General features: G+C 35.6%; 1 protein-coding gene across 1 annotated transcript in view; it reads left to right on the top strand.

Annotated features, from left to right (window-relative positions):
- LOC144616066 (uncharacterized) overlaps window positions 1-18230 on the top strand; it is a 36751-nt gene extending 18521 nt beyond the window's left edge. Inside the window, exons 2-3 of the mRNA XM_078445149.2 lie at window positions 13848-14164; window positions 18121-18230. Coding sequence (XP_078301275.2) covers window positions 13848-14147 — 300 coding nt within the window. The 3' untranslated portion in view covers window positions 14148-14164; window positions 18121-18230. The remainder of the gene's footprint in view (window positions 1-13847; window positions 14165-18120) is intronic.
- The last annotated feature ends 313 nt before the right edge of the window (window positions 18231-18543 follow it).

The following is an 18543-nucleotide window of genomic DNA, read 5'->3' as shown; positions in this document are numbered from 1 at the left end:
AATATATAACAGTCTTATCTTTTTAATATATTTAAAGGGTCATCTTATGTATGAAATTCCTGTACAAAAGCAAGGATGGAAAACAAAGTATGAACACTTATGTCAGTACTTAACATGCATGCAAAGAGACAGAGTATATTCCAGTAACTGGCAGCTTTTAGATCCCTTGAGTTTTATTTATTGGTTCCCTGAAAATTAAACACAAATAGTTGAATAAATAGAAATGAACTCTAATAGCCTTTAGTTATGTAAAACAGATAAATACAATATAATGAGAGTTCATAATAGTTCTACCACATGTAGCAACTGTGAAGAAAAGAACATTTGTGAACAGAGTGGACAGAAAAGGTTAAAGATATGCTTGAAAGCTAGTGCTGAGCAGCAAAAAAAGTTGGAAGGAAAAGAAATCCCTTCCACTTGTATCACACTCATATCTCCATTGGGAACTATTTCTCTTTCCAATACAGAATGCCTTACACAGGGAAATACAATGAACCATTGTCAGTCTATTGATGTCTATTAATAGCAATTTCCTTTTCTGCCAAACACAAATTAAGCAATAAGGTAAGCTACTGGATCCTTTTCTTTCTTTCTTTCTTTTATTATGAAGGTTATTGTCATATTGGTTTCCATACAACACCCAGGGCTCATCCCAACAGGTGCCCTCCTCAATGCCCATCACCCACTTTCCCCTCCCTCCCACCCCCCATCAACCCTCAGTTTATTCTCAGTTTTTAAGAGTCTCTTATGGTTTGCCTCCCTCCCTCTCTTTTTGTTTTCCCTTCCCCTCCCCCATGGTCTTCTGTCAAGTTTCTCAGAATCCACATAAGAGTGAAAACATGGTATCTGTCTTTCTCTGTATGACTTATTTCACTTAGCATAACACTCTCCAGTTCCATCCACGTTGCTACAAAAGGCCATATTTCATTCTTTCTCATTGCCAAGTGATATTCCATTAAGTATATAAACCACAATTTGTTTATCCATTCATCAGTTGATGGACATTTAGGCTCTTTCCATAATTTGGCTATTGTTGAAAGTGCTGCTATAAACATTGGGGTACAAGTGCCCCTATGCATCAGCACTCTTGTATCCCTTGGGTAAATTCCTAGCAGTATGATTGCTGGGTCATAGGGTAGATCTATTTTTAATTTTTTGAGGAACCTCCACACTGTTTTCCAGAGCGGCTGCACCAGTTTGCATTCCCACCAACACTGCGAGAGGGTTCCCATTTCTCCACATCCTCGCCAACATCTACAGTCTCCTGATTTGTTCATATTAGCCACTCTGACTGGCGTGAGGTGATATCTCAGTGTGGCTTTGATTTGTATTTCCCCCATGAGGAGTGCTGTTGAGCATCTTTCCATGTGCCTGTTGGCCATCCGGATGTCTTCTTTAGAGAAGTGTCTATTCATGTCTTCTGCCCATTTCTTCACTAGATTATTTGTTTTTTGGGTGTGGAGTTTGGTGAGTTCTTTATAGATTTTGGATACTAGCCCTTTGTCCGATATGTCATTTGCAAATATATTTTCCCACTCTGTTGGTTGCCTTTTAGTTTTGTTGATGTTTCCCTTGCAGTGCAGAAGCTTTTTATCTTCATGAGGTCCCAATAGTTCATTTTTGCTTTTAATTCCCTTGCCTTTGGAGATGTGGCAAGTAAGAAATTGCTGTGGCTGATGTCAGAGAGGTTTTTTTCCTGCTTTCTTCTAGGGTTTTGATGGTTTCCTGTCTGACATTCAGGTCATTTATCCATTTTGAGTTTATTTTTGTGAATGGTGTAAGAAAGTGGTCTAGTTTCATTCTTCTGCATGTTGCTGTCCAGTTCTCCCAGCACCATTTGTTAAAGAGACTGTCTTTTTTTTCCATTGGATATTCTTTCCTGCTTTGTCAAAGATTAGTTGGCCATATATTTCTGGGTCCAATTCTGGAGTCTCTATCTATTCCATTGGTCTCTGTGTCTGTTTTTGTGCCAATACCATGCCATCTTGATGATTATAGCTTTGTAGTAGAGGCTAAAGTCTGAGATTGTGAGGCCTCCCTCTTTGGTCTTCTTCTTCAATATTTCTTAGCTATTCGGGGTCTTTTGTGGTTCCATACAAATTTTAGGATTGACTATTCTAGCTTCGAGAAGAATGCTGGTGCAATTTTGATTGGGATTGCATTGAATGTGTAGATAGCTTTGGGTAGTATTGACATTTTAACAATATTTATTCTTCCAATCCATGAGCACAGAATGTTTTTCCATTTCTTTTTATCTTCTTCAATTTTCTTCATAAGCTTTCTATAGTTTTCAGCATACCTGGATACTTTTTTCAATCTCAGGTATCAGAAGAGTCTTTCCAACTCCTAAAATTTCCTAGCCATGGGGAAATATCAAAATGATGACCCTTAGATTCATGCACTAAAGGTCAGTCTGCTTTGGAACTGATTGTTACAGATTTTTCACATGGTTTGCCTGGAAGAGTCTCATCATTTTGACTCATTTCCTACCAGTATTTTCTCAAAATTTGCTTTAGTATACAAACAGAGTTTGTATTCTACTTACCAACACTGAAGGTGTATATTAAACCATTCAAATATGATTTCTTTGTTACCTCAACAAATGTTTGTTATTAGCTAAGAGCCCAAAGGTCTCTGTTGTGAGAAAGGACAGGAAAAAACAGAGACATTTAACTATAGAAAAGAAAAGAAAAAGAACAACTAAAAGAAGGAAGGAATCCAATAGTGTACAGAGAATATTCTAATAAAAACAATAACAACAACGCACAAGCAAGGAAGCATTTACTGATTCATAGTTACCCGAAATTACAATTAATTTGCTTTGGTTTCCACGAAAATGCTAAAAAAAGCATTAGAAGGTCAGGTTTCTATTCCAGTTTTATTGCTCACTAGTTATGTTATCTTTTAACATCACATACACAATTTAGTTACTGTCTCTTCAATAGTAAATATTAAGGTTGGATGAATTTAGTAGTTTCCAAAACTAAAGAATGGAAAGGGCTCTTATAAAGTTTTAAATCTACCTGTGACAAATTTAGGAAGGTAAAAAAAATGAGGCTTTATTTTTATAAAGTTAAATATATAAGTTTAAGAAGTTTTCTGATAGTAAAATTCTATCTTCCATATTATATTGAGGTTTATAAAATTTAAGATTAGGTTTGGCTGCAAGTAACCAACATGTTAAATTTGCAATATTTATTAGATATGTAAGTGGAGCTCTCAATAGGCAAATAAACATAGGTTTTTGTCATAAGTCATATGCTTCTAAAAATCACTCCATGTTCTATTTAGGTTTTTTTTTCCAACCTATACTCTAAAATGGACCCATCCTCACTGGTTCTTAGATTCCTAAAATTTGTATAGATGATTCACAAATAGAAGGAAAAGTTATTAAGTAATACAGGAACACTATATACTATTTTTTAATGATCGGTGAACCTAGTATGGTTTTCATGTTGGTGTATATAGAATATTTGTTGGTTGGCAGACTTTTCAGAAATAGATGATTTATTCAATTCTAATTAGAGGACACTGACATTAGCCTAGCTCCCTGAGATCCTAAACACAGTCTGAATCCTTCCCCTACTTTCAAGGACACTCTAAAACCCTACACAAATTCCACAAGTGTTAATAAATAGGCTTTTGACAATTTTATTCCCTTCATTCTACTTAGTGTCTATCCTGAGTAAAATAGAAGAGGGAAAATATTCTAAAGAGTGAAAATCCTTTAGAGTGTAGACAAACTGGCACCAAAGGTCTGCCCTAAGGCATGAGGAATTAATGTTCTCTCCTTTTCTGCTCTTAAACACAATAGCTAGATCTATTGCTATTTAAAACTACTCCTTGTGTGAGAATTACTATCTCTCTTCACTTTTTACCTCATATAACCAACCATTCATTAAACAATTATATACTCTATACTTATTATGTATTAGGCAATACCCTAAACATGAATGAAGAACAATATAGGTTTTCAAGGACCCTGAAGGCTACTGTGAGAAACAGACATTTCAAAAACTAAGACCTACTGAATATAGCCTTTAGCCACTAGAATTCAGTACTATGGAAATGCTCAGGAAGAATGGTTACTGGATGCACATATTGTGCACATTCTCAGATTCCCTCTATCAACTGCCTCTGCCTTTTTCCTCCTTACTACTTACTTGAAACAAATCACCCTTCCACGTTTAGATCTGGATGAAATGTCCTACTGCAGGGTATGCAATTTGGTTTTTTGTCCAAACTCTGAGATGGAAGATGATGCAATCTGGAGTGTTAGCTACCTGTGTCCTACTTTCACTAACACAAAAGAAAGAGTATACAGGGGCTGATTATACATCCCTCTGCCTTTTTCTCGTCCGTGGCATACAGCTAGGTATACATTCTCCTTACAAACTTTCCCGGATAAGCTCCCATGCTAAGCAAACATGCTGAGCTGCTGGGGACCAGCCTCCTGTTCCTTTCTGCAGTTCATACCAAGCAGGCAGGTAAGGTTATAGCACCATGTTGCTGCATTTCCTTGCCTTTTTTCTCTTCATCTCTACCACCCTCACACTGCATTTCTCAAACAAACTATTAACACTTGAAACTGTGTCTCTGGCTCTGTTTCTGGAACACCTAGGACAATACACATGGTTAATTTTGCTTAAGGACAATCATGGTTTTATGATGTAAGAAGCTAACCTGTAGCTTGCCTAAAAGCTACATTAAAAAAAAGTGTTACAATATTGGCATCATTTTTAATCCAAAGAAGAATCTCATTCTTATAAAATCAAAGTAAGCCACATTCAAACAGCATATCTAGTAGGGCTCAATTATGGAACAAATCCCATTGAGGGCAGTATCTCTGCATATAGCTATAAGGTTGTATTTTGCAGTCTCCCAATTTAGGAATTAAGCACAAGTACTGTATAAAATCCAGCCTCAATCATATTTTCTCAATAAGCCATTAGCCCTGATTTGGAGCTGTATCTTCTCAGATATATTTTATGAAATGCACTTGATATGGGTTATTCACAGCCCTATCTACAGGTTCACCTTTTATCTATCTGTATTGTTATATGAAAAATTAAACTTAAAATCACTGTGAAAAACAATTCCAAAGGGAAAAAAAGTCTTGTAATCTCATCATGTCATTAAAATTTGATCTAATATATTTATAAGATAGTCAAATGAAATGGAAATAACTTGTTATTGAAGAATGTAGCCACATACTTTAGTAAGAAGAATGAAAGAGAGAGATCCTCTCATCAAAATGTGGTTTTAGAATTCTCCATAAAAGGATTCCTAACTCTAATGCTTACCAATACATAAACAGTTTATCATAGAATGTCCACCATATAACAAATACTTAATGGATGAATAAATAAAATTTGACAGATCAGTCTATAGTCCACTACATAATGCAATATTTTTACAAAAAAGAACTAGTTTTGTGGCATACCTATCTTACCAATTTAAAAAATTGCAAAAGTCTTTGTTGAAGTTTCTAATAGTGTCAAATGACAAAACTAAAACAACTGAGTAACAAGTTCAAAGGAAAACAATCCATGAATAAAGGGAGTAGAGTGCCTCACAAGCAGTGAAACACTCTTCCTGAAGGATTCTGGGCAAGAGCGAGTTTTATAGAATGTGAGAAGAGACAGTGCAGAAACAGGGCATGATTGGCTAGAAGGTCAAGGATTTCCTTACAAGGCTAGCAGGTCATATTTTCTAGGGTAAGCTATCTAAAGTTGAATTAGAGGAATTGGACAGATTGGTTGGTTTGTATTAGGTTTCCTTGACAGGTGTTACCACAAAGTGCAAGCTGACATAGGCTTAGATGTGTGATGTGGGCCAGGCCACAAGAGTGGTCTCCATTTTTTGGATCCTGATATATGAATCCACCTTACCAGTAATAAGTAGCCTTCTTTCTACTGTTTCTGGCATTATAGACAAGTAGACAAACCTTTATAATTAAAAGACAATCCTGGAAAAATCACACCAGACATAACACTTCATATATTGTGTAGCTTGGCACGAAGTAAGATAAATATGCACTACACCCCATGCCTTAATTAGGTCAGCATACTTTGTTCCTCCAAGTTTAAGGCTATCTATAATTTCAGTTACATCAGTTCATCCAGAATAGACCAGACTGTGAAAGACTGACTTTCATTAGTCAACTTAGAGAAAACTGACTATTAATCCTGTTAGGGCATACAGCTTTCTAGTAACTGAAACAGTTTCCACTCCTTTTCTTAGTAACAGGCTTTCTGGAAGGTGATGGAGAAATTAGAAGTTTATGTGACGTTTATGGAGTTAACTCATTGTGGTTATTTATCTGAAACAATGAATATTCAAGAAGTAATTTCTGGATTATTCCAATTTTTAACTTTATTCTTTCTTAGGCTAGAATATTCTTACTTGCTGCCAGCTGGGAAAGTTGAGAAAATATTAAATAAAATATCTCTGAGATTATAGCAGGATTTCTAATAAAGAAGAATGATTGAATTACAAATGCATGGGGAGCAGTCTCTGCCAGTGGGTGGTATTTGTATTTTAAGAGACAACATTTCATGGATCATAGGTTCAAGCAAATACCCATTGTGCTAGACATTAACCACCACTTAGCAATAGTGATAGAGAAGTAGAAAACATCTGGTTGTGGATAATGAGCCAGAGCTTCTCAGCACCCTTGGATGCTAATAGCATTGGGCAAAGGTCATGGTAGAAGGCCATCTGGCTCCCTGTGTAAAGATATTTAGAGATCTTTCCTATCACTGCAAATCACCAGCATATTTATAAGACGCAGGTAAGAAAATCTACTGAGTAGTATATATTTAACCACCAATTTTAAGTATCTGATATTAGTATGTTTCATTACCACTGTTGCTACTAAATATTAGATTAGCATTACAAACTATTGAAACATGAACTGTGTCATGGTAATATAAAAATTCACAAAACTATATTATGAATACAAGAAAAATCACTGCTCACAGATTTGTGTTATGTAGGCAGAGGAGCTATTTGTAAAATTGTAATTTAGAAGAGAATTACTTTCAGTAAATATTATTTTCCCTTTCTGATTTTTCCTTAATTTTTACCTGCATCATATTTCTATCAAAAATTACTTAGTGGAAAACATACGCTATCATCCATATAACTGTAAATATTCATTTTCTTAACAAAAGAAAATGTATGTAGCATCTACTACATATGAGATGGTATACCTGGAATTGAGAACTCAGCAAAATTAATGCTCTAAAGAACTGATGGGTTAGCTGTAGAAAAAGATTACAGAAATGTTTATAAAAGACTGTTTTGTAATGTAGTATAATGTATGCTTTCATAGAAACGTGCACTGGCCTTTATGGGAGAATGGTCATGGAAACTTTTACCAAAAAAAATGTTACCCAGGATCGGTCTCACGTAATGAGTAGGCATTGACAAATATTCTTTGCTTGATCAAATTTTAGTCAGGCTCTTGAACCTTCTCCTAGGCCCATCTGTACACTTTCTTGTAAAATACAGTTTTAGAAAGCATCCTGAGAAGTCAGCTAAGCAAGAATACCCCTACCCTTGAAACAAATCATGCTTGTAATTAAAATTTCTCACTCCCCAGCCTTAGCATCTCATCACCCCTGGTCTTCCTTCAGTAGGAATTCTGTTAGGCAACTTTAGTAGACTCAGAAGGTACTATTCACAGAAAGTACTAAAAAAGTAATATAAGTGGCATTGTAAAAATGATTAATATACAACCGGAGGAATTTAAAATTAAGCTGTATTTAAATATAACTTGGGAAAACTAAAATGATATGGGTTCACTTCTTGATAATTTGAGGAATTTGAAAAATTAGATTAAAATGTGTATTTTTAAACTTAATACTAAACATTCCCATTAAACAAATACATTAAACAAATACCATCTGTGCCACATCAGAAAGTAAAGCCAAAGTAAAAGTGGTCTTTATAAGTAAATAGTAGATAGATGAAAAAAAAAAAGGATAAAATAACAGAAATTACAAACTAAGGTAATAATAATTTATCTCAAAGTGATAAAATATAACCTTAATGTGTAAGAAACTGAATTCTCAGGAAAAGATAACAAACTAAAAGTTAGAGTAAAACATATCCCCATCTAAAATGCATATATATGTATACGTGTGTGTGTGTGTGTGTGTGTATGTATATGTATATGTATATGCATATGTATATATATGTATATGTATACATATATATGTGTATATACAAATATATAATCAACACATGAAACATAAAAGCAACCCTAAAGTTAAGAAAGAAGTCAGAGAAAATATGACATGCACGTGGGTTGAAATTCATTCACATACCAACTAGAGGAGCAGAAAAATATACCTTCATCATTTTTTACATAATTTTTACAGAATTATTTACTACTTACTCCATAACCATGAGCTCTCCAACATTTCCCACTTTCTTCATTGTTAGGCAATCTCTGGGTCTAAACCTGGGAAATGGGTTATGAATGAAAGAACATTATATCATTTCTAAGCAGAAGCATGTAAAACTCATAATGTAACACCTCTTCCCTTCAACTCTTTCTTCTTCTGTTGTGTAATTCAAGATCATCATGGATCACATATAATGAAGCTTGAGCTTCTGTCAATTCGGGTTCTTGATCAACTGTGTGAGGCATAGCTTCATTAATCTGTGATAGACACAAGGCATTAGCAAGATGTAAATTTCTGTTGTATTAAACCACTGATTTTTGTGGGTACCTTGTTTTGTATACAGTAAAATCTAGTTTTTCCACAAGGGGCAGGATGATTAATATTTTAGATTTTGTGGGCTATTCAGTCTCTTTCTCAAATACTCAACCCTTCCTTTTTAGCACAAAAGCTAAACACACACAGTACATGGACAAATGAGTAGAGCTGCATTTCAATAAAACTTTATTTACATAAACAAGCAGTGGGCCAGATATGACCCAGGATAAAGTTTGCTGACATCTAATCTGGACTACATAGATAATAAAGTAAAATGATCTTAATCATGAAATCTTACTTGCCAAATAGCAGAAATGTAAGTTTTGGTTTTATATAGTTCAAAGTTTAAAGTCCTCTATTTTGGGGGCGCCTGAGTGTCCAGTCCATTGAGCTTCCACCTTCAGATCAGGTCATGATCTCACAGTTCGTGAGTTTGAGTCCCACATTGGGCCCTCGGCTGACAATTCAGAGCCTGGAGCCTACTTTGGATTCTGTGTCTCCCTCTCTCTCTGCCCCTCCCCCGCTGGCACTCTGTCTCTCAAAAATAAATGTTATTTTTTTTTTCAGTGCTCTATCTTGATAGAAAACAAACAACCTCTCTTATTCATTTCATCTTACTCCTTCAGTCTTTCTCAAAAACACTGTCTGGTTGAATGAGGGTGGGGAAGTAGGTTAAATTATCTTGCACCATCAATTGGTTGTGTTCTCTGTACTTCTTGATGCTGGGCAGTGTGCTGGCAGTTGATGCCACAGCTGGTATTTAATAACCTAATTATTTTCTGGATTGAACAGGACCTTGACACACACACACACACACACACACACACACACACACACGAATTTAGTTCCTAAAAGAAGCATGTAAAATATGATGTCATGCACAAGGGCAGTTGCATAAAATAAACAAATGAATAATTGTTCACCCTAAAGTATCACTAGTACAGCAAAGAAAATAAAAGAAAATAAACTATTGGTACTACATCAAAAGAAAGTTTCTGTATGGTGAAGGAAACAATCAATAAAACTAAAAGGCAACCTATTGAATGGGAAAAGATATTTGCAAATGGCATATCCAATAAAGGATTAGTATTCAAAATATATAAAGAAGGGACAAAATTTAACACCCCCCCCAAAAATCCAACTTAAAATGGGCAGAAGAGACATGAACAGACATTTCTCCAAAGAAGACATAGAGATGGCCAAAAGACACATGGAAAGATATTCAACATCACTCATTGTGAGAAGTAAGTGAGATGATTCATTTTCAGAAATACCAAATAAAAGCTGTGCTGTCTAGTTAATAGGTTTACAATCTATTGGAAATATGTACAAAACCTGCTCCCCCCAACAATGGAGCCCCAGGCCCTTAGACACTTCACTTCATGGTTCTTCTTCCCCTCTCCATTTCCCAGCTTATTTTTCACTGGCTTTGCAATGAGCACGCACTAAAGAATTGAAGTCTCCGCATCACCTCAAGGAATGTACTTTTTGCCTTCCATGGGCATAGGCAACTTCCAGGTAAGGCTGTAACCTCTGTATACTTAGCCAATGAGAAATCAGGGGAGTGACTTGCATGCTAGGAGATAAAATGCCTGCTGTAACTGCCCCAAGTGTGCCTGTCCATCAGACACCCACTTTTGCAAGAACGTTGATTAAAGCCTCACTTCACTGTGCTCCAAGTCTCCACATCCCTCCTTTGATTGGGCCAGTGGGTTAATTTCTCACACTCATCACCAGGGAAATGAGAATCAAAACTACAATGAGATACCATTTCAGAATGGCTAAAATAAAAAACACAAGAAACAAGTATTGGTGAGGACATGGAGAAAAAGGAACTGTCATGGACTATTGGCAGGAATACAAGCTAGTGTAGCCACTGTGAGAAACAGTACTGACATTCTTCAAAATATCCTTGGTTTCAGAATTTTTGTTTGTTAATGTCCTATTAACCTTTTATATGACCAAAATTTATGCTAAAGTCTTAACAATGGACACCAAAACCTTCTGTATACAATTCTGTCTTCTCCAATATAGTTTAATGATCACTAGCCATTTGTGACTACTTAAAATAATGAAAATTAAAGTTAGTTCTTCAGTTGTACTGACAACATTTTAAGTGTTCAGTAGACATGTGACTAGTGGCTAATATATTGGATGGTGAAGATACAGAATATTTATATGAATGTGGAAAGTTCTACTATATAGCACTGCTATAGACAAAACTTAATAGAATTGTCTACCATAAAGTAGATAATTCCTTGGTAAAGAGACCTTCTATTGCCTAGAAATAAATCTCTTGGTTTAAGAGATGAAAGGTCATGAGGGGAAATGATTTAATCAAATAAATTCACCATTTTATATATGCAAATTTTTTATGCAAACAATGTTATTCCTGACGCAAAACAGAAGATGCTACAAATTTTTACCTAAATCATAATATTCCTTATACATGCAGTGAAAAGTTGTGTAGTGAGAGAAAAATTGAATAGATAAAATTCTTTAAAATATACATTAAATATATCCTCTCCAATTTGAAGAGAAGGGATGTAACAGAGGCAGATAGGCAACCTGGTGGGTAGTGTTAGTGAGCCAACACAAAAAGTATAGAGTCTCAAAGAAGAAAGATCCCTTCTGATGGAACAGATGCAATAAACTGTTACTGACCAGTAAGAACAACTTCCAATATTCGACTTTTTTTTTTTCCCCTTGGTTTCCTGAAGGAAGCACTGGAAATGAGAGAATAAACCTGAAATTATAGCACAGAGCTAATTCTCTACAACAACAAGCAGGAAATAAAGGAAGACAAAAGAAATGTGAAACAAAGCAGGAATCACTTGAGGGAGAGAAGTTCCCAAGGAAAGACATTTGGAAAGTGCTACATGCCCCCAAACATTAATAATGACATATCTGAGGGACTCCTGGGTGGCTCAGTCGGTTAAGTGTCCGACTTCAGATCAGGTCATGATCTCCCAGCTCTGCAAATTCCAGCTCTGCATCAGACTCTGTGCTGACAGCTCAGAGCTTGGAGCCTGTTTTGGATTCTGTGTCTCCTCTCTCTCTCTGCCCCTCCCCTGCTCACACTCTCTCTCCCTCTTTCTCTCTCTCTCTTTCAAAAATAAAGAAACATTAAAAAAAAGTGACATATCTGAAACCTATATATTGTGTGCTTGTTTTATTAATTAATTAATTCATTAATTTCTCAGGCCTGGAGAACAACTGAAACAGTTACTAGGTAGTAGTACTTTAAATCTGTAAATAAATAGCCACAAATGCTGATGAACCTTTATCAGCATAAAAGATGGAAACTCAAAGACAGCTGCCATGTAAAGGAGATACATATTCAATGTGTGGAGTTGTATGGGAATGTTAGTAAAATTAAACAAAAAATGAGCAGAAAATAAATTGTTGAAGCTGAGCTGTTGCTCTCCTCCCATTGTAACAGTGACTTCAGCTCAAGTCATGATCTCAAGGTTCATGAGTTAGAGCCCCACATTGGGTTCTGCGCTGACAGAGTGAAGCCTGCTTGGAATTCTCTTTCTCCTCGTTCTCTGCCCCTCCTCAACTCATGCTCTCTTGCTCTCAAAAATAAATGAACTTTAAAAAATAAAATAAAAATAACTTTTGCAAAACACAAAGTCCAGTATTTGGCATACAACAGACAAATAAATGTTAGTTTTCATGCTTCATTCCAAAACCTTTATTCCTACTGAGTTTCTTCCTTTCTTCCTACTTTCTCCCTCAGAACTTAGTCACACTTCTACTCTTAAAAGAAATCTTGATGCCTCAATCTCTTTTGCCTTCCTGATAGATTTCATGAAGGGAACCCTGTCTTTTAACCCTCCTACATCCTTAAGCTTTACCCACTTAAATCCAAACTCAAGCTCTGCCGTCCCTAGACTATGCCATACCACTGAAAATTCAGCTCTTATTAGTACATAGGTGAGTGCGCATAAGGACAATACTGATTTAAATTATTTTGATCCCATGTAAAATAGCATTTACTGATAAAAGTCCATATGTTGCTCCGGTAAAGATTTACAAAATTACTTCCCCATTTAAATATCATTAAAGTAAATGCATCTGCCTTTCTTCTATTTGCCAAGACAAAACACGAGGCTTAAAGAAATTTCATGCTTGAAAGACACATTATTTCTTAAATATTTGCTAAGATTTTTTTTTTTTTCCATAATTGACATTTCTGGGCAGCTACGTTGTCTTATGAAGCAATACCATTTGTTGTAAGCTATAATACATACTCCTTTGGCTATAATCATAAAACTTTTCAAACAGTGAGCATCAGTTAAAGATGAACTTCTCAAGGATGTTCTTCATCATTTCAAAAAGGAACTGCTATGACACATAAAAGTTCACAGCAATTTTTTTATGTCTTCAGAGTAAAAAGCTCTTTAAATGTGAGCCATCACTCTATTTTTTTTTATTTATTTTTAACGTTTATTTATTTTTGAGACGGGGAGAGACAGAGCATGAACAGGGGAGGGTCAGAGAGAGGGAGACACAGTATCTGAAAACAGGCTCCAGGCTCTGAGCTGTCAGCACAGAGCCCGACGCGGGGCTCAAACTCACGGACCGCGAGATCAGGACCTGAGCCGAAGTCGGCCGCTTAACAGACTGAGCCACCCAGGCGCCCCCATCACTCTACTTTTTAACATCTAGATTAGCTGCACAATTTTCACTTGACTGAAAATATAATTTTGCTTTTTAAAACTGTTGTATATATATTTGTAAAGTGTGTTAAATTACTGATTTCCCCGAAAATCTTCCTTCATTTGTCTGACATAAAAAAGATTAAAATCAACTGCCTAGGCAGTTATTTTAGATTATTTTAAATTGCAAAATTAGAATATAAAAGTATTTGTGTAAGGGAAATATTCATCTTAAGCTTCAGTTATGTAACATGCATTCATAATGAAGACACGTTCATGAAATAGTTTGTAACCAAGTGTAAAAGGAATAATGAAATCTGGAGTATTGAATTAGGGAGGGGGAGTGGGAACCTACCTGTTGATTGGAAGAGAAAACTTAAACGTGAGCAATAAAAATAGATCATCTTAAGTTCAAATCTGACCAAGCAGCACTATATTTTTCTCGTACTTGGAGTTCGTCAAAAGCAAGGAAAGCTTTTGGCCAGTGCGAGAGAGACGCCGTGGGCCTGGGCGGACCAAGGCGGGAAGAGACCGGAGCAGCCAAGCGGGCGGGAGGTGGAAGCGGCCGCGACGGCGACGGCGACGGCGGCGGCGGCGGCGGCGGCAGACCACATCCGCGCATGCGCTCAGCTCCTACAGCCGCGGCGGGGCTCCTTTCTTCATGGCTCCTCTGCTCCCTCCCGCCCAGAGTCTGCAGCCACCGCCTCCAGGCGCGTCCTTTCCACCCACCGTGCCCCCTCTCAGCGGCAGGTGAAGGGGGAGAACAGTAAGGTGGGCATTTCAGAATAAATATAACATAAATTTCACATTAGCTTTAAGAATACACTTGGCATGTTTGGGGAAAATTTGATTCCATTGATCTGCAGGACCACAAAGAGGATGGGACATTGACAGAATTTAAGAAGCATGTTAGACTAAACTGTTATTAAAGACTGATCTAGATGCTCTCAGGCATACAAATTGGAACAGGAAAGATCAAAAGTCAGACTATTCAAAGAGCCTTTTCAGCAACCCAGGCAAGGAGTAATGAGTTGATAAGCACCACAATGACATTGAGAATTGGGAAAAATTGATTGAGAGACGTTCTGAAAAAATAGTAAACTAAGTGTCTTGGTTGGCTACTTGTAGAAAGGACCAGGGAAAATTCAACTTTATTTGGCAATGTCTAGCTTTAGGATATATAATGGTATATAAATGGGGACATGAGATAGAGCTATTCCTTTTGAGAGAAAGGTGTTTATCTTGTTTAATACATAATGAATTTGAAATGATATGGGGGCATTTTCAAGAAAGTGTCCAATAAGTAGAATGTGAAGAAGAAACTCCAGACCACGCGTCTGTTCGTGTTGAAGTGTACTATGGAAGGAAATGGTGGTTGAAGAGAAAATGAAAATTTAATGGAGAATATAAAGTAATTAGCCATTTTCCCACAGGAAGCAGAGAGGACTTAATCACATACATTGGCAGTTAGCCCTGAAAAACCAAAAGACAATGCCATTTGTAGATTTATACTTATAGGAAACTGCCAAACTGTCTTACAGAGTGGATGTATCATTTTACATTCCTGCCAGCAGTGAATTCCTATTGCTACATATCCTTGTCTACATTTGGTGTTGTCAGTGTTTTGGATTTTGCTCACTCTAATAGGTGTGTATCTCATGGTTTTTCTAAACTTCATTTCCCTGGTGCTTTATAATGTGGATCATCTTTCCATACTTTTATTTGCCATCTATATACCATTTTTGGTGATGGGTCTGTTCAGGTCTTATTTTTTAACCTACTTGTTTGTTTTCATACTGTTGTGTTTTAAGAGTTCTTTGTGTTATTTTGAACAATAGTCCTTCATCATATATGCTTGTTGTAAATGTTTTCTCTCAGTGTGGCTCGTCTTCCATTCCCCTAATAGTGTCTTCCCACAGAGAAGAAGTTTTTAATTTTAATAAAGTCAAGCTTATCAACTTTTTTATTTTGTGAGTCATACTTTTGGTTGTATATAAAAAGTTGTTGCCAAGCTCTAGATTTTCTTTTATGTTGTCTGCTAAGAATTTTAGAGTTTTGCATTTTACATTAATGTCTAGGATTCATTTTAAGTTAATTTTCGTTTTAAGTTTTTTTGTGTTTTGTTTTTTTGTTTTTTGCATGTGGATATCCAGTTGTTCATAACTATTTGTTGAAGACTATCCTTTCTTCATTATATTGGCTTTGCTGCTACGCCAAAGGAGTGGGTCTTTTTCTGGGCTCTTCTGCATTGATCTCTTTGTTCTTTTGCCAGTACCACACTGCCTTAATTACTGTAGCTTTATAGTAAATTCTAAAGTCAAGCAGTATCAGTCTCAGACTTTTTTTTTTATTTTTTTAACGTTTATTTATTTTTGAGACATAGAGAGACAGAGCATGAACGGGGGAGGGGCAGAGAGAGAGGGAGACACAGAATCGGAAGCAGGCTCCAGGCTCTGAGCCATCAGCCCAGAGCCCTATGTGGGGCTCGAACTCACGGACCGTGAGATCGTGACCTGAGCTGAAGTCGGACGCTTAACCGACTGAGCCACCCAGGCGCCCCTCAGTCTTAGACTTTATTCTACTTCAGTACTGTGTTTGCTATTCTGCAACTTTTGTGTTTCCATATAAACTTCACATCAGTTTGTTGACATCCACAAAATTATCTGCTGAGATTTTGACTGGACTTGTACTAAATCTATAGATGTTACACATTTTTAATTCCCGTACCCAGTTTAATTGATTTCATATCTTAATTTTGGGATTTATTTATTTGGATTTATTCATCATAAGGGCAGAAAAACCATTATAAAGTTTTCCATCATTCAGTTGACATCAAGTTAGCTAACGAGTTTGCATAGATAAGACACCATTTGTCAGGGAATTTATTTCTTTTATCATCATTTAAAAGTTACTTTTTCTTGTAGGACTGGTACTTAATTATATCTCTCTCTGATTTTACATTTTTGGGATGTATTTATAATATAGCTGTGTTGGCTTGAATAATAGCCTTTCAACAATATTTACGTCCTAATCCCCAAACCTGTGAATAAGTTACATACATTGCCAAAGGACTTGCAAACATGATTAAGAATTTTGACATAGGGAGATTATCCTATGTTATCTAAGTGAGACCAATGTAATCACAAGTAACCTTATAAGAGGGAGGCAGGATGATCACAGACTTTGAAGGTGACATGATAATGGAAACAGAGAGCAGAGGGATAGAGAGAGAGACATAAGAATGTCAGTGGTCAGAGAGAAGATGCTATCTGTTGGATCTGACAATGGAAGAAGGGGACATGAGCCAGAGGATGCAGGCAGCCTCTAGAAGCTAGAGAAGGCAAGGAAATAGTTTAGATCCTAAAGCTTCCATAGCAATGGGCTTGCATCAGCCTTGATTTTCAGCCTTTGAAACAGATTTCTGACTTCCAGTCTGCAGAAATGTGAGATAATAGATGTGTATTGTTTTTAACCATTAAGTAGTCCACTGTATCTTCTTCAATCTTCTGTTTAAACTGTCCTTACTGGATTATTTGTATCATGTGCTGTTAATAAGTTTTATCATAAATAACTGGAAGCAAAATCCAACCATCTCTCTCCATATGTGTACATGTATGTGTATATATACATACATCTATGTTTTGATATGCAATTATGTATATGTACAAATATACATATATACACACCTACATATGTATAGCTACACATATAGCAAAACTAGAAAAAGAAACGTGAAATTTCATTTAGTCAACTATTGTCTTATTTGAATATATTCTGTAACTCAGACTTCCAGTATATCATTTCTCAGTGATCTGAGAAATCTCAGGTATTACTTGAAATTTAATTCTATGTTTTTTGAATTCATTTCAGCTTAGTAAAAAATTTTGAACATAAATCTATGCTTAATCCAATATTAAGTTCAAGCTAGTGGTTCAATTTATTATTATATGTGCAAAGCATGTTTTAACAAGACTAAAATGAAAAATAGGTTGATATATTTCAGTATGAATTTGAATGGAGAAATAATTCATTCTCAAATGTCCCTAGATTTTTTAAACACAGTAAAATAATTTTAATATAGTTTATAAAATGTAATAAAACTTCATTGAAAATAAAATTATTGAAGAAATGGGACTTTATTTGAATTAGTCCATCATAAATAATAGAATCACATTCTCACTAGCATTTAAAACCTTCTGATACATGTGCATATATATATTTATATATATTATATACATAGTTAAATATATATAATTTACTAAGTTATTATTTTCTTATAATTTCCAAAAATCATATTAAATCTGTTTACTTTAAATTATTAAGAAGTTTGATAGTGATTTTTCCAATAAATTTTCTGCCTGTGTATTATTTTAGGATATAATTTCTCTGAAATTTACTTTAGAAAAAGAGTATTCGATCTGGTAGCTGCAGTAAACTTACACCCAACTGTATACAGCTCTACAACTATGACAAAAATTAAGATTAGTTTTTGTCCTTGTATAACTGTTAAAGAATTCTTGTACAGTATAAAAGATACGGTGATAGTTGCACTATTGATTCCAAAGTAAAAACTTTTAATGTTTGCTCATTAATTATGCTGTTTGCCAAAGGTTTGGTTTTTTTTAAAGGATGTTCCTTTGTTAGAATAAATAGTGCATTGCCAAAATATCCTTTTTTTTGCTGTGAGTACTGGGGCTAATGACTAAATACTGTGATCTTCTGCACAGCATTGTCTTTGACTCAAGGAAGCTGCCTTGCCTAGAGAAATATAAGATGTTATACTCCCTTTGGTGATAGACAACTGAATAATACGAAGCTTGAAGCCCAGCCATCTTGTTTCAAGGTAGAAAAATTGGTTTTGCTATTTATATTACAGAAGCTACCTGTTAATGACATTAAAATTAACTTTTGCCAAATATCTCATTTTTGCTTAGTCCTTTCCCTAGCCTTTGTTTCTGTCTCCTTTACAGTATTTTCTGGAAGAACAGATTTTCCAAAAAAGCATATATATATGTGTCTCTATCTCAGGGATTCTAGGTCCTTCTCAGGAACCTGACCTAAGACAACGTCTATTTCTTATTTCTATGATTTTGCATTATGAATAGATGGTGGGTGTATGTATTTCCTGTCCTGATCCTTGGTGATAATTA

This window comes from Panthera onca, chromosome B1, assembly GCF_046562875.1.
Source record: "Panthera onca isolate mPanOnc1 chromosome B1, mPanOnc1 haplotype 2, whole genome shotgun sequence".
Classification (NCBI taxonomy): Eukaryota; Metazoa; Chordata; class Mammalia; order Carnivora; family Felidae; genus Panthera; species Panthera onca.
The sequence above is the reverse complement of the archived record's forward strand: the minus strand, read 5'-3'. Positions and strand labels throughout refer to the sequence as shown.